The sequence below is a fragment of the Hydra viridissima genome, unplaced genomic scaffold (genome assembly GCF_058129835.1).
Source record: "Hydra viridissima isolate aposymbiotic clone 2 unplaced genomic scaffold, HvirCarnegie_v1 scaffold_12, whole genome shotgun sequence".
Taxonomy (NCBI): Eukaryota; Metazoa; Cnidaria; class Hydrozoa; order Anthoathecata; family Hydridae; genus Hydra; species Hydra viridissima.
Window position 1 is genome coordinate 10,681,047 of NW_028324311.1, and position 15,304 is coordinate 10,696,350.

The following is a 15,304-nucleotide window of genomic DNA, read 5'->3' on the forward strand; positions in this document are numbered from 1 at the left end:
ATTACCATAATGAGTGGAATAGGAGCGAGCAATGTTGGTACTAAACTTCTATAGAAATAAACGAAATAAAAGTACTGAAAAAATAATTTCTAATGACTTAAACACATGTACACAATAAAATTTTTATTTGACAACAAACATTTGGTTTTACAGTTATAACATGGTCGCTTTATATTACGAGTATAATAATCTTGTTATAATCCATCATTATTTCAGGTTCATATTTCGCAACTTGGAGGTGTGCGAACTGTATTTTTGCTTTTAATGAGGCGCTTTAATTGCTTTTATCTTAAAGTTCACTGCCTCGAATTTTTTTTTTTGGACGAAGTCCATCTCTCTTTAATCTACATTTTGTTACTTTTCGGCTTTAAACTTGCATTGTAACGTTTGGGCAACAAAGGAAATTTTTGATATTTCAAAATTGTGTTATAAAATGTAATGTTTATTGTTTCTTCTGTTAATTTGTAATTTAGTATTTATTGTTTAACATAAAACATTGACATTTCGCAATTGAATTTTGCCATAAGTACCTGCGAAAGCCATAGTGGTTATGAATATAGAAAAGCTTTGTATTTAATAAAAATCTGGCGTGCAATAATGTATCTTAATTGACAAAACTGTTATACAGATTCACGCCGTTTTTAACAAGATTTTTGTTTGTATTGCATTGATAGTTTTTCATAAATTTGATAACAATTTTCGGGGGTACGCTTCATATTTTTATTATTTCAACTATTAGTACTATTTGTTCTATAACAACTAATCAGCGCGAAATCCAGACACCCTAAACTTTTAAATTAATAACTGCCCCCACAAGATAACTGCGGCGACATTTTTTTTTTGTCGATTTTATTCCAAGGCTTTTATATAAACTTTAAGTAGTTTTTTGAATTACTCCTTAAAACTAGCTTATAGCCACTTATCTTTTATGGTTCTTAACAAAAGGAGTTTAAAGGCTTAAAAAAAGCTTTATAGATGAAAGCCTCTACGGTGGACGTTCCAACAAAACAATGATCCCAAGCACATTTCAGAACTTGTTAAAATGGTTTAATGAAAATAAAATTGCTGCATTTTATTGGCCGCCCAATCCCTAACTAATACTTCAGAATTTATGAAACAATTTGATAATAACCAACGTTTGCATGGTAGGTTTAGAAATGTGGAAAAATTCCATCAGGAGCTTCAAGCTGTCTGGTCACAAATGAAGTAAGCTCAAATCTACAAGCTTATTGAGTGTTTTAAAAGAGAGATATTAATTGCATCTATTCCCAATATATACTCAGGTTATCATGATGCAGTCAGATTATCATGATGCAGTCAGGTTATCATGATGCAGTCAGGTTATGAAGATTAAGTTATGAAGAGGTTGCGTCACTAAAATTTCTGTTTTTGGTGATATACTATATTAACGATTATTTGGTTTTGTAGTTGAAGTAAAAATTTTTTCTTTCTATCATTTTTTTTTTTGTTAGATTACTAGGTCAATATATCGATCCCCCAGAACCATAGGGAAACAAGTCCGAAATTTCCAAAAATTGAGTTAACTGACATAAAAATTATAATTTTAGTCAAGATATCTCTTTTGATGTGATATTTAATATATTTTGAACATAACTGTAAAAAAAAAATTCGGAAATATTTTATGTGCAAATTATTATACGATAACGAAACTTACAGCAAAACTTTGACCGGCCATTTCTCAACTTGATGGTATTTTTAGTTATTTCCCTATGGTTCTGGGGGATCGATATATCTATCATGTAAAGAATATATACTTAGACTACATTTTATCTATAATTATTTGTATTGAAATTAAAATAGTAGGCAACCCACAACAATAGTTTTACAAACCTCAACGATTATTCCCATAGTTTTTTTGGCCAGCGTAAAAAACTCAAAATTCTCTTAAAACTTTACATAATGTAAGTTCTTTTATGCCAAAATTAACGTTAAAACATCGAACAACAAATTAACGTTTAAAGTTGAAAGTCTTGGAAAACAGTGATTTAATCTTTAAAATACATATTCAGGTTTATAAAACAGTTTTATTAGTTTTTTACCATTTTCAACCTCAGGCTTTGGTCTTCGCTAATTATTCATGTTGAAATTTACACTTGAATTACACAAGAGTGAAACCTAACAAGCTGTAACAGTTTGTAAACAACAGCTTTGTACTTTAAAAGAGATTTTGTATTTCTTTTTTAAAAAAGACTAGATAGTACTTTCACTAAATTTAAAAAATCATTTTTAAATTTAGTGAAAGTACTATCGTCTATTCTGTCTAATGGCAAAGATTTCTGATCAGTACAGCAAGGGTTCCATGAGAATGTAACTTCTGAACCGTATTAATGCGGAAGAATACTGTACAGCTAATCTTCTTCTTATTGTTATTATTGTTTTTAAAGATGATAACACCTCTTGACAAGTGAAGAGGGCTCTTCGCTAAAATCTTTTTCTTGAACACCATCTTGAATAATCTTCACCAAAATTTGTTCCTTAACATTCGGAAAAAAAAAGTCAGTAGTCAGTAAATAAAGATCTTGTTACAGCATTACAGCAAACGTTTTGTTACAGCATTTGCTGTAACCGCGTTACAGCAAACGATTCACTGTTATAAAACTTCAGAAAAATGCAACCGACTCTTCCCGAAAAATTCTTTTGGTAGGATGAAAGTATAGAGTAAAATGGGGTCAAATGAAATAGTTAAGAAATTTAATTAATTTCTTTTAAGGGAAAAAGGTTTTTGATTTTTTTTTTTAAATTGTAGAGAAATTTGAGCTGTATTTAAATATACACAAATCAAGTAAAAAAAGCTTTCTGTTTTTTTAAGAAACTTTATTTAATTGAAAAAAATATTTATTTCATTCTACCTTCACATTCGGGGAGAATGAAATACGCAAATCTACGTGTAATTAAAACAACACTTAACTAAAAAAAACAAAAAGCAATAAATATTAACAATTAAAAAAACAACCAAATAAAAAAAACTTTATTTTTGTCATGATGTTGAGTCGTAGAGAGGTACTAGAGGTTGAGCTGATTTGTCACTTGTGCAATAAAACTCAGCGCCTTTTACATATCACTTTGGTATGAATGTTTGACAAAGCCAAACCTTGCATTTTGAATTTTCACACTGATACCATTTCATGTATTGACTTGTTAAAGCTTCGCCTAAAACCTTGCGGCACTTTTTACACTTCACTTGGTTTGCAGCTGCTATTGTTGTTAGTTGTTGTTGTTGTTTGATTTATTTACTGCTCTTCATTAAAGCTTAGCTTCGGTTGTTTTTTAGCTTGCTTTGCTGCTTTTTTGCTCTCAGCATCTTTTAATCTTTCGAGCATTTCAGGTTTACTGAGACACTCCCCATTGAACCTTGTTACATCTACATTTTTTCGTTTTTTTGTGTCAATGTGTTAGATGTGAAACATTTGTTGCGAAGCTGCTGCAAGCGATTGGACCGATTGCAATTGTTTCTTAACCTCTTTTTGAATTTCCTTTTGAATAGTCAGAGTTACTAGACTATTGAAGGTTGTTTGCAGGCGAGTTGGCTTTTGAGGTGACTTTGAAGCTGATGCTATGCAACACATGCTGATGCTAGATGTTGTTGATATAGATTCAGATAGCAGTGGCTGAGATGGTGTAGTTCCTGGTACTAGTAGTGGTTTTGGTACTTTCATAGATTCTGGTGGTTGAGATGATGAAGGCTCAAGTTGAGATGGCGGTGTTTCAAACGTATTAGCAATTTTCAATTTTGACTGATCGATTTTATTGATGTTGAGTGGAAACAAGCCAGTATTCTGAAATCCACTAACTATTTTGGTGCGTGTAAAAAATTCACCAGAGCTAAAAGGTTTTGCTTGCAGTTGGCTAAAACATTCTTTTGATAAGTTGCTGAACTTTGTCTTTGCATAAAACTGTTGAAGTAATTTGCGCCAAACTCTTTTGACATGACAATAAACACCGACATCTAGTGGCTGCAGAATGTGTGACGAATGAGCTGGTAAGTAAATTAACAAGATATTGTTTTTTAATACAAATAAGTACGACCCGATAGGTGACATGTGTCACATGTCTATCTACGACTAAACTTATGAATAATATCCAACTGACGACTCCACGGGAAGAAACGGCAGGGTCACATTTTTTCATTTTGAGATAAATCATTATTAAACTTTTAAACCTTTATAAGTTTCGAAGTTTTAGGAAAATTTAGAAAAACTTTAAATATGCATCAAATCATTTATTTGATTTGAATTCAAATACAAAATATGCTATTATGGTTAGTAAAGCTAGAAAGTGTAAAGAGTCGAAACTTTCAAAATGTGACCCTGCCGTTTCTTCCCGTGGAGTCTTCAACTGTATAATGTATTTTTTTATTGTTGCCAACCAATTTCAATGGTCGTTTTGCACCACGCCGGCAAACTATATGTTGCTTGCCTTGATCACCAGAAAAGCCAATTTCATCAAAATTCCACCAATGACATGAAGTATTTTCATTGGTTCCTGCTTCGTTGAATTCTCTTTGCAGTGTGTTGAAATACTTTGCTACTATTTCTTGCTTGCAAAAAGCGGCTCTGAGTGATGAAATATTGCCAATAGCCCTGATGCTTAACTTATGACTCCACCGGTTTATGAAAAGCTTATATCAATCTCTCCCTGGTGTACCATTAGGAAACAAATGAGATTGACTTTGGTGTTGCAAATAGTCGGTAACTAGTGTGATGACGTCATTGTAAGTTCTACCAAAGCCTCAATCGGATAATTTGATTAGGATATCTACCAAAATTGATTCAAGTTGTTACAACAATCTCGTGTTTGAACCACTCCCAAATGTTTCACCTATGCCGTGGACACGCCTTTGAAGAGTTGCTACTGGTATGCTGAATGATTGAGCAGTTTTGTTAAGTGAAAATTCACCGCTTTGTACTTTGGTCATTGCATGTGCAACTTGCTCTTCGGTGTAGGTTTTTTTTTTCTTTGAGAGCAAGTTGTTTCGAGGCATATTTTACATTAGAATAGATTTAACAAGAATTGATTTAAAATTTATAAAAAAAATTTATAAAGATTGATTGTAAAAAGTTCAACAAGTATACTTATTAAGTTCATTAATATGAAATTTAATTTTCGAGAGTTTTATGTCCATTTTTCAAAAAAAGAAAAAAAAATATCACTCATTCGAAAACTTAAGAAATTATCAAAAAAACTTTTTTTTTTAAATTAAAATTTGATATTATCTTAATTAGAAAAAAATCTTCTGCAACATGATCAAAAAATATTTGCAAAAAGTTTATTCAATAATTAATTAAGAACAAAAGAGTAAACATAGGGGAAAGGTGCCTATGATGGCATAGCGCCTATGATGGCATACTGATCATATTTCCAAAAATATTAGTTTTGGTGCATAAGTGATTAGACCAACATGTGTATATTAGTAATTCATTACTTCTAGTAAAAATTCGTCCCTCTGTCGTAAATAATGCTTTTGTAATCAACGAACATAAATTTTCGCATGTGGTGTTGTAGTTTTAATGCCCTCATATATTCAGGATTACGATTTTATTATACATCGTACAGAAGTGAAACTTTCATGCATTTCATCTGCAGGCTTTGTACATTTATTAGAATACTTATTTTAATGCTATGTGTAAAATAAGGTAGACACAGCTTGTTTTAATAAATATGGTGACTCTTTCCTATGATGGCATACCGAGGAGTTGCTAACATAGGTAAGTCTGAAAAATGAATTGAAAAAAATGCCTGAAATAAATTTTTATGCTCATAAAAAGGCGATCAGGCTAAGAACAAAGATGAAATACAAGAGCTTGAGAAACCAACACATTTGGAAATGAGATCTCCCCCATCAGAAGCTTTCATATACATTGGATCTTCTGTTTCAACGAAAGGATAAGATCTAGAATACAAAAGCTGTGTCCGATGCCTTTAGCAACCCCTAAAATTGAATTGAAAAAGGCACGAAAACGTTGAAGAACTGGACCTCTGAATACCACACCGGATATTTAAGAATTAAAAGAAAAAGATAACAAAGAAAAGGAAAAATTTGTTAGAAAAACAAAAAGAAAGACGGTTGTTGAAGAAAAATACTACAGTGAGGAGATTAAAGGAAGAAATAGTAAAATGAATTTCGAATCTGATGCAGCATTTTTGTATTGTTATGAACTTTATACGCTGTCTTGCTCTAAAGAACCATGGATTTGTTGTCAAAAACGCAGATCTTGGTGTCATTTTTTATGTGCAGGCATAAATAGAAGTAGAAAAAAATTTATGTGAACTATGCTTATAGACAAAATATTTATTATCAACTTTGTTTTTTTGATAAGTTGTGTTTCGATTAATAAAAAACAAAAAAATTTCTTGTTTGTCTATTTTATTTAAAGTGTGCCATCATAAGAGTTGTTAGTTGCCTATGATGGCATACTTGTATTTTTTTTTTTTAATGGTATAAACTTATAAAAAAGCAAAATAGTAAAAATTCTGAGGTTCATTTTCATTCTGCATGCTAAAGGGAATACACACATGTCAAAAATTATTTTTTAAGTTTTCAGGTAATGACTCAGAGAAACGGTAAAGTTAAGTATGCCATCATAGGCACCTTTCCCCATTCATAACTATTTCATTCTACCCCCTATTTCATTCTACCCTGTTTTACTATATACCTTCCTGATTAAAAAACAGTAAAAATTTAAATGATCCATTTATGTCCAAGAAAAAAAAATTTAAGTTGAATTTTTATTTTATGAAAAATGGTACCGGTCAGATTTTTTTGCATTTTTACAGTAAAGATAATTAACAATACTCAGATTATCCGGGAAAGGGCAGTCACATATTAATGTAGGGTTGCACAATAAGTTTTTCTAATTAAATTTTCTCGGAAAAGGCACAGATTTTTTACATCTATGTTTATACTTTTTTGTAATTGTTGTTTTTTTGTCATTTATGATTCAAAATGCCATATTCTGCAAGAACATACAAAGAACACAGAAATTTCGTCTGCTTCTTATGTTTTCAAAAGTGTGAGCGACAGATAACACAATTTATTGTTGAAAAAGTTCAACAATAAATTGTGTTTGAACCAAAAATAGGCTTCAGCGATTCTCGTGTTCCAGAGGGCGTTTGTGAGAACTGTGGCCCAAAAATTTAGGAAAAAATGTTCTGGTGAGTCATTGATCTTGCCAACAGTCTACAACTTTGAAAGCATAACCACCAGACCAGAAACAAGGGAACACCAGTCTAACTGTCTCATTTGCAAAGTGGGAAGATTGAAACTAAAAGAGCCCCACCCCCTCAACCCAAATTCAAAGGTGAATGAATCCAAACAAGGCTGAAGATGCTCAGTTTGTTTGACAAATGTTGGAAAAGGCCTTCCTCATGACTGCAATCAGACAACATTTCAACACAATATAAAGTCTTTAGTTGCTGAAGATCAAATTTTGGCCAACCAGATTGCATCTTCAGTAATTTCCACAAAGGATGCCTCACCTCATGGAACAGTTTGTGTGGTTCAACAGCATCGAAGACCATTACCCCTAACTCGAGTAATTAAAACTATGAATTCTGTTAAATGTAAATTAATCTTCTTTTTTAGCTTTTTGATATGTGATGCAGACTAAGTATTGGCATCTCATTATTTTGTTATTCTTAAAATGAACCGAGGTCTTTGTTTCAAACCAAGATAAGATAAGACAAGGATGTTTCAAGATTATATTTTTGTCTCATATAATATTGTCTCAAAGCAATTTTAAGACTTTTTAAGTCTTGTTATTCTCATATCAAAATTCCTCAAAATAAATTTGATTTAAGATGTTGATGCTTAATGTAGACACTTAATAAAATATTGTTTTTTAGTACATGTAAAAAAAGAGAATAATAAAAATATGAGTAAATATATTAAATGGAGCCCTGTATCTGTAAAATACACTTTTATTCCTATTACGTTTTAGTGTAGAAAATATTCTTATAGTTTTAATTGTCCGGTTAATTTAACCATTTCTTTTCAAGGGCCTTCAAGTGCAAAAAACTCATGGCCGTATTAAGGCGGGGGCGGATGGGGCTGCAGCCCCAGGCCCTTATAAAAAAAATAGGCCCTAAGGCCCGTGACTATTTTTTTTTTTTTTTACTTTTTTTTTTTTTTAGGAAACCAGATAAATATTCCTATGTTTCTCAGTTTTTTTAAATCAATTTATTGGGAGCTGCGGAGGCGTTGTGAATAAATAAATGAATAGAGATATACTATATCTTTATCTTCGTATATTTGGCGGAATTTTGGTATTCGCAAATATTTTTTAAATTATTTTTCCGCATAAAGATGTTTTGAGAACATTCAAGTTATTTATGTTTCCATCTATGTCCGCACAACTATCAGTTTTTAAAAAACACGCTAAAAAAATTAACTTCGTGACATAAATTTTTTAATTAAATAGGTTTTATAAGAGAATGCTTTTAAAACATTCGTTGATGTAAAAACCTTTTAAAGGAAAAACAATTATATTAGTGAATGATTTTAAAGCACTCTCTTATAAAACCTATTTGATTAGAAAATTTATGTCACGAAGTTAATTTTTTAGCGTGTATTTAAAAAACTAATAGTTGTGCGGACATAGATGGAAACATAAATAAACTTGAATGTTCTCAAACATTAAAACATCAAAAAAAAAATTTATTTTATTTTATTTTATGATCACTTCCGTTACCGCAGAAAATTACAGCATTGCTCATTCGTTTACAAAATTAAAATAAAAAATGAAAAGGAGCGGCCTGAGCGGTTGGGACAAAATGCAAAAAAAGAAGAAGAATGAGATTCAATTAAATGAATTATTGAACAAAAATAAAAAAATGACTGAGTTTTGTAATACTGCAAGTAGTGTCTCGGTATCAGCTACAGCGAGAGCGAGTTCAAATTCACTAACTATGTCAATAATGTCAGCACCAGTTCCAGGTAGTGCTAATAGTGTCCCTGCAGACTCAGCTACAGCAAGTTCAAGCGTCTCAACTATCTCAGCAGTGTTACCCCTGGCTCTGACGACCCACACTGTCAACACCGATGTGGCTGAGTGGATTATAACCGAAGACCTGCGTGAGTATTTCAGCAAAAGTGCAGATGGGTTTTTATCATGCCAACATATGGATAGCGATTTTAAATTATCTACTAAAGTACTGCCTGGTGACACTTTTAAGTTTAAACGACAGTGTACAAAGTCCCTTTTTTTCCGGGAAAAAGTGAATGGTGAGAAAATTAAGAGAGACTGGATTTGCTATTCCCCATCAACTGGTAAGGTTTTCTGCGCCCATTGTAAATTATTTAATTCAAAATGTGGAATTGGAGCATCTGCTTTGATGTCATCAGGATATGATGATTGGAAACACGCTGCAAGAGACTTAGCTCGCCATGAAACAAGTGAAACCCACATTCAATCAATTGAAACCCTTTTAACACGTAGGAAAGCTGGAGAGCACATTAGTAAGAGGCTCACAGAGCAATTTGAATCAGAGAAAAAGTACTGGAATGACATACTGTTGCGTATTCTTACCGTAATCAAAATGTTAGCATTGCGTGGGTTGTCATTCCGTGGCAGTAACGAAATTGTGGGTTCTGTCCACAATGGCAATTATTTAGGTTGCTTAGAGCTAGTGGCTGAGTTTGACCCATTGCTTGCAGAACATATTCAGAAAAGAGCGAACAAAGGCCGAGGTCATGTGTCATATCTGTCATCAACTATATGTGATGAATTTATTCATGTGTTAAGTCGTGACGTTTTGGACCACATTTTAACTGAGATTAAAGAAGCAAAATACTTTGCAGTTAGTGTTGACTCAACACTAGATATTTCACATGTAGATCAGCTTACCATTATATTCCGTTACATGACTTCTAAAGGACCAGTTGAACGTTTTGTGACATTTATCCCTATAGAAGAGCACACTGGGGAAGGATTAGCAACAAAGTTACTTGATTTTATGGAAAATACTGGCATTTCAATTAAAGACTGCCGAGGTCAATCCTACGATAATGCTGCCAACATGAGTGGCCGTTTCAATGGCATGCAAGCAAAAATAAAAGAACATAATAACTTAGCTGAATACATACCATGTTGTGCTCATTCGCTTAACCTTGTTGGTCAATGTGCTGTAGGATGTTGTTCTGAGGCTGTAACTTTTTTTGACTTTGTAAATAAGCTGTTTGTATTTTTTTCTGCCTCCACCTCTCGTTGGAATCGTTTGATGGCAGTTTTAAAGCCACTTAATATGCCTACCTTAAAAAGGTTATCTGATACCAGATGGTCAGCACATTATGATGCTGTACACTCCCTCCAGGTTGGCTATACGCAAGTGAAGTCTACACTGGATATCATGTGTCAAGATATGTCCCAAAAGCCAGAAACACGACTTGAAGCCGCAGGATTGAAAGATATAATGAGTCATCATGAAACAGGTATCCTAGTTCAATTGTGGTCAAAAATTCTGAATAGGTTCAATTTCACTAGCAATTACTTACAAGGGGCAGACATGGATCTCAACACCGCTACGGAACTGCTTCGTTCTTTGGGTGATTTTGTTCATTCTCTTCGGAGCCAGTTCACAGCATTTGAAAAGGAAGGAAAGGATCTGGGTACCGATTCGTACAAAGGTGAATCAAGGCGAATGCGCAAGAGGAACCAAGGATGGGATTATGGTGACTCAGAAGATCTAGAGTTATCCCCTTCTGATAAGTTTAAAGTTCAGTGTTTTTTGCCTATAGTTGATCAATTGTTAGTTGCTCTTAAACAGAGGGCTAATGCATATGATACAGTCAGCAAAAGGTTTGGTTTTCTTAAAAATCTACAATCTTTGTCCAATGATGGTATGAGAGATCATGTTTCATTTGTATGTGAAACATATTTTGAAGATGTTGAACCTAACTGTCATGGTGAATTTATTCACTTCACTTCTCTGTTTGCCAAATTGTCACCGCCCAATGAAACTGATTGTGTTGAACTGCAAATGTACACCTTTCTAGTTAAGAATAGTTTGACCAAGGCCGGATTAAGGGTCTTGGGGGCCGGGAGCTGAAAAATATTTGGGGCCCCATTCCTAAAAAAGTGTATTTTAAAATGAATGCAAAAAACATAAGATTACTTTTTTATTTAAATAGAAACTTTTCTTGCTTTTACATTTGCAAAATCAATTACAACATCTTGAAAATTTATATTTTTTAACAGTGTTCTTTCAATTGTCATTAAACAAAGAGCATTTAAACGATCATTTAACATTGAGGAACGGAGATAATTCTTAACTATTGCCATTTTTGAAAATGCTCTCTCTGCACTACAATTAGTAATGGGAAGAGTAAGAAAAATCCGATATGCGATGTCAACATTGGGAAAAACTGATTCTAACTTATTCCTACGAATTGCTTGTAAACATTCAAGTGCTGATATATTCTTCTCATTAGACAATTTCTTCATAACTTGTTGATGAAATGTATGAAACATTTCCTCTGCCCTGGTTTCCTCGGCTTTCTAAGTGTTTAGCAATGGATCAAATTTTGCTAAGAATTCTAAGGCCCCGAGAAAATTTCCATTACTGAAGTCATCTATTTCTTCTGAATCACCTCTAAGAGCTAGACCTCGACTGCACAAAAATTTCAAGCATTCAACAACTCTTCTCAGAACTTCCCTCCAGTAACGCTTTTCATCCTCCGACTGCTGTTTTAAATGAATATCAATTTTTCCTTTTAATGTAACTTTTCAAAAATAGCACTGAACTGCATCAGAATGCTGCTTGCTTTGTTCGTGTCTATGTATAGAACGCAGTCCATGTGCCCAGTCGTTGAATCCAGATCTGAAATTTTCGTCTGAATCTTGAAAAAGCAAGCAGAAGAAACAAAATATTTTTCCTGTGGATGGTGAATAGATAAGCCAGTTTCTCTTTCGAATTTCACCATTTTTCAGCTTAAAAGAAAAACAGATGAGAGCAGCACCTTATTTTGGTATTTGTTACTTTTTTAGGTTTTTCAAAACTTTTTTCTTCAACATTTTGATCAGGAATTTCTTTCATAGAAATGCAGTAGCGCTGAGCTTCTTTCAAATCCGTCCACAATGCTGGGTCAGATTGACATATTAACAAACTGGACTAAAACAAAAAACAACGTTGCAGTTTAAGTTAACGATTAAATATAATAATGCGTTTAATAATATTACTCATGACAAAAATAATAACAATAATGATAATAAAAACAGCAATAACAGAAGAAATAATAATAATGGTAATAACAATAATAACAATAAATTTAACTATTTATTCTTTCCTCTAAATTCCAAGGTATTCTTACATTGCCATATGACACATTTTCTTGCTGCGCTGTTGAATTGTTCATTGAAGAATTATCTGTTACGTTCTGCAATTGTGAACTTTCTGCAGTTGGATTTGATTCAGTTGAAAAACATTGATTCTCCTCTAATGTTTTATCAGGAGATCGGAAAAAATTAGTCAATTTTGGGATTTTTTTAATGTTGTTTGCTGTCTGTCACATTTATTTTTTTTTCAGTTTGCGTTTTAAATTTCCGCTTAGATATTTTCTGTACATTATTGTCCAATTATTGCAAAAATAATTGTAATCTTAATTTATAACTCTTTAGTGGTAAAAAAAAAAAAAAAAAAAGAAGTAAAAAACTAATATTTCAAAAAATATATAAAATATTTAATACATATTTAACAGTAAATATAAAAAAATAAAAAAAAATAAACAACTATTAATTTAAGTGATATTATTTGTTCTCAAATAAAATAAAAAATTCAAATCAAAATGTCAATTCGCAATTCTTGATAAATAATTAAGCAGTTTAGCATTTAAATTATATCCGTTTATTTCACTTTTTCAAGTAAGTAAAAAAAGATAAAAATTGTTCGAACTTTTTTCCAATACAGTTCGAACGTGTTCAAGTTCGAACTTTTTTTTAAAAGTTTAGAGTTTTTATTTTTAATTACATGAGAAATTAATGGAATTAATTTGATTAGAAATTATCAAAGTTAATAAAACTAATTTAGAATGTCAAGTCATATATAATAAAAAAAATAATATAAACGTTAAAAATCGGGGGCCCCACTGATACCCTAATTTTTGGGGGCCGGGCGCCTAGGCTCCCAGGAACCCGGGTTAATCCGGCATTGAGTTTGACCGATACCTTTGTGAATGTCTACACTGTGTTGAGAATTTATTTGTCTCTTATGGTCACAAACTGTACTGGAGAAAGATCTTTTTCAGTCCTTAAAAGAGTTAAGAATGAACTTAGATCAACAATGGGACAACCTCGCTTAAATGATTTGGCTTTATTATGCATTGAAAGTGACATAGTTAGATCAAGAGATTTCACAGTAGTGATCAAGAAGTTTGCTTCAAAAAAGGCCAGAAAAGTCAATATATAAAAAACTATTTTAAAGTTAATTGATTAACTAAATAGTACATAAATTATGCTACAATTTATATTTATTGTTTTTTTTTATACTACCTTACCGCCACATTAGGCCCTCCTATACTTACAGCCCCAGGCCTAAAAATGTCCTAATCCGTCCCTGAAAAAACTTTTTGACAATTCACCAGTCATGACAGTAAAAGATCACTGTTCAAGTACTGGTCTTTCAAACTAAGGAGTGAAAAAACTAGCAAGTATGCTTAACCAAGTCACAAAGTCTAAAGTGGTTGAACCTAGCTTCCAAAAAAAGTTTGAGATCTTCAACAAACATTTTTTTGATTATTTCTCATGCACAAAAATTGAAGGTTCAACTGAAAAAGCAACAACTTCTAAAAAGGTCCAAACAGTTGTTCATTGCAGTAACTTGGACTCTTTTCTTAATGAAGCTCTTCTTGCTTAACAATCTCTGATAACATCATAAAGCTTGGCATTGATGGTAGAAGAGGATTTCTTAAGGTCAGTCTAGGAGTTATTGAGAGGAGTGTTACAGAGGATTCTCCTCCCACCAAGCGTCTTCTCACAACACCACATGCCAAGGACAGTGGAGTTAAAAAAACAGCTTCTTGTTGCTGTTGCAGAAGACTTGTCAGAAACTTATGAAAACATCAGCAGATTGCTTACATTGATTCAAGTAAGCTCAGTAAACAAACATTATTTCATATGAGCTGAAAGTTGCAAACATTATCTGTGGTCTTCAAGCTCTCTCAAGCTCGCATCCTTGTACTTGGTGTGATGTAGAATCACAACATCTTTCAAAGTGTGGGAATCTCAGAACATTTGGATCAATCAGAAAAAACTTCAAAGAGTTTCAGACAAATGGAATGGTCTTGAAAAAAGCAAGATGCTTTAACAATCCATACGCCATTGACTGACTTGCCAGATTCAGCCTCTGTTGGAATCAATTCTACCTATGGAACAACACTTAATGCTTGGAGTTGTCAATAACCTCTTCAAGGCAATGAAAAATATATGGCCCAGAGTTGATGAATGGCCTAGGCTCTTACATATTCAAACTCAACATCACTATGGTGGACAATTTGCTGGCAATGAGTGCCAGAAGCTTTTGACAACTGTGTATTCCCACTGAAAATTGATTGCTGTTGTAACAGCCTGCTTTGGAAGCATTCTCGACCCTTCCTATGCAGAGAAGATCAGTCAGTTTCAAACATCATATCTTGGTTTGACACAAGTCTCTGTTACACCAAAGCTTCATGCAGTTTTTTATCATGTCAGAGACTTCATTGATTGGAAACAAACTTCACTTGGGATCTATAGTAAACAGGCAACAGAACCCCTTCATCACAGCTTCAGTGTGCATTGGCAAAGCTTCAAAAGAGTACAAGATCATCCAGAATACGCACAGAAATTAGGAATGCGCATAATTACCAGCAAGCACACTTAGGAGAGTTTTCCGATTTATTCTCCTCATTTTAAGAAGAAAAACCATTTTTAACATCTAAAACATTTTGTTTATTAGCTTTCATAATAAATTGGGAAGAAACATTATTATGAATGCTGTAAAAATGCAAATAAACAGACTGCTATCATGTTTACCTATGTGTTCATAGAATAAAATTTCAATTTCAACTTTTTTTCTTGGATATAAATGGATCATTTCAATTTTTACTGTTTTTTAACCAGGATGGTATATACTTTCATCTTGCCAAAGGGTTTCCTAGGGAAGAGTAGGTTGCATTTTTTCTGAAATTTTGTAACAGTGGATTCTTACCCCATTTGTTGTGTTTTAATGTAGTGTTATGAGTAAAAAACGCAAGTCGGTTACGTTCAGAATATTACTTGATGTAAAGACAGAATAACTAGCCGTTTTTTGGATTGGT

The 15,304-nt window shown here is 32.7% G+C and overlaps 2 protein-coding genes across 2 annotated transcripts in view; both read right to left on the minus strand.

Annotated features, from left to right (window-relative positions):
• Positions 1–385, minus strand: part of LOC145193651 (4-hydroxyphenylpyruvate dioxygenase-like) — a 15,200-nt gene extending 14,815 nt beyond the window's left edge. The window contains exon 1 of the mRNA XM_090068449.1: positions 6–385. Within this exon, the coding sequence (XP_089924575.1) occupies positions 6–8 (3 nt within the window). The 5' untranslated portion in view covers positions 9–385. The remainder of the gene's footprint in view (positions 1–5) is intronic.
• Positions 386–11,820: 11,435 nt separating this feature from the next.
• LOC149881226 (uncharacterized) lies at positions 11,821–13,346 on the minus strand. Its single transcript, XM_090067954.1, has 3 exons — positions 13,239–13,346; positions 12,326–12,517; positions 11,821–12,126 (listed from the first exon to the last, which is right to left on the minus strand). Exons 1-3 carry the CDS (start codon positions 13,344–13,346, stop codon positions 11,947–11,949), a joined length of 480 nt encoding a protein of 159 aa, XP_089924080.1. The 3' UTR covers positions 11,821–11,946.
• Positions 13,347–15,304: the final 1,958 nt, after the last annotated feature.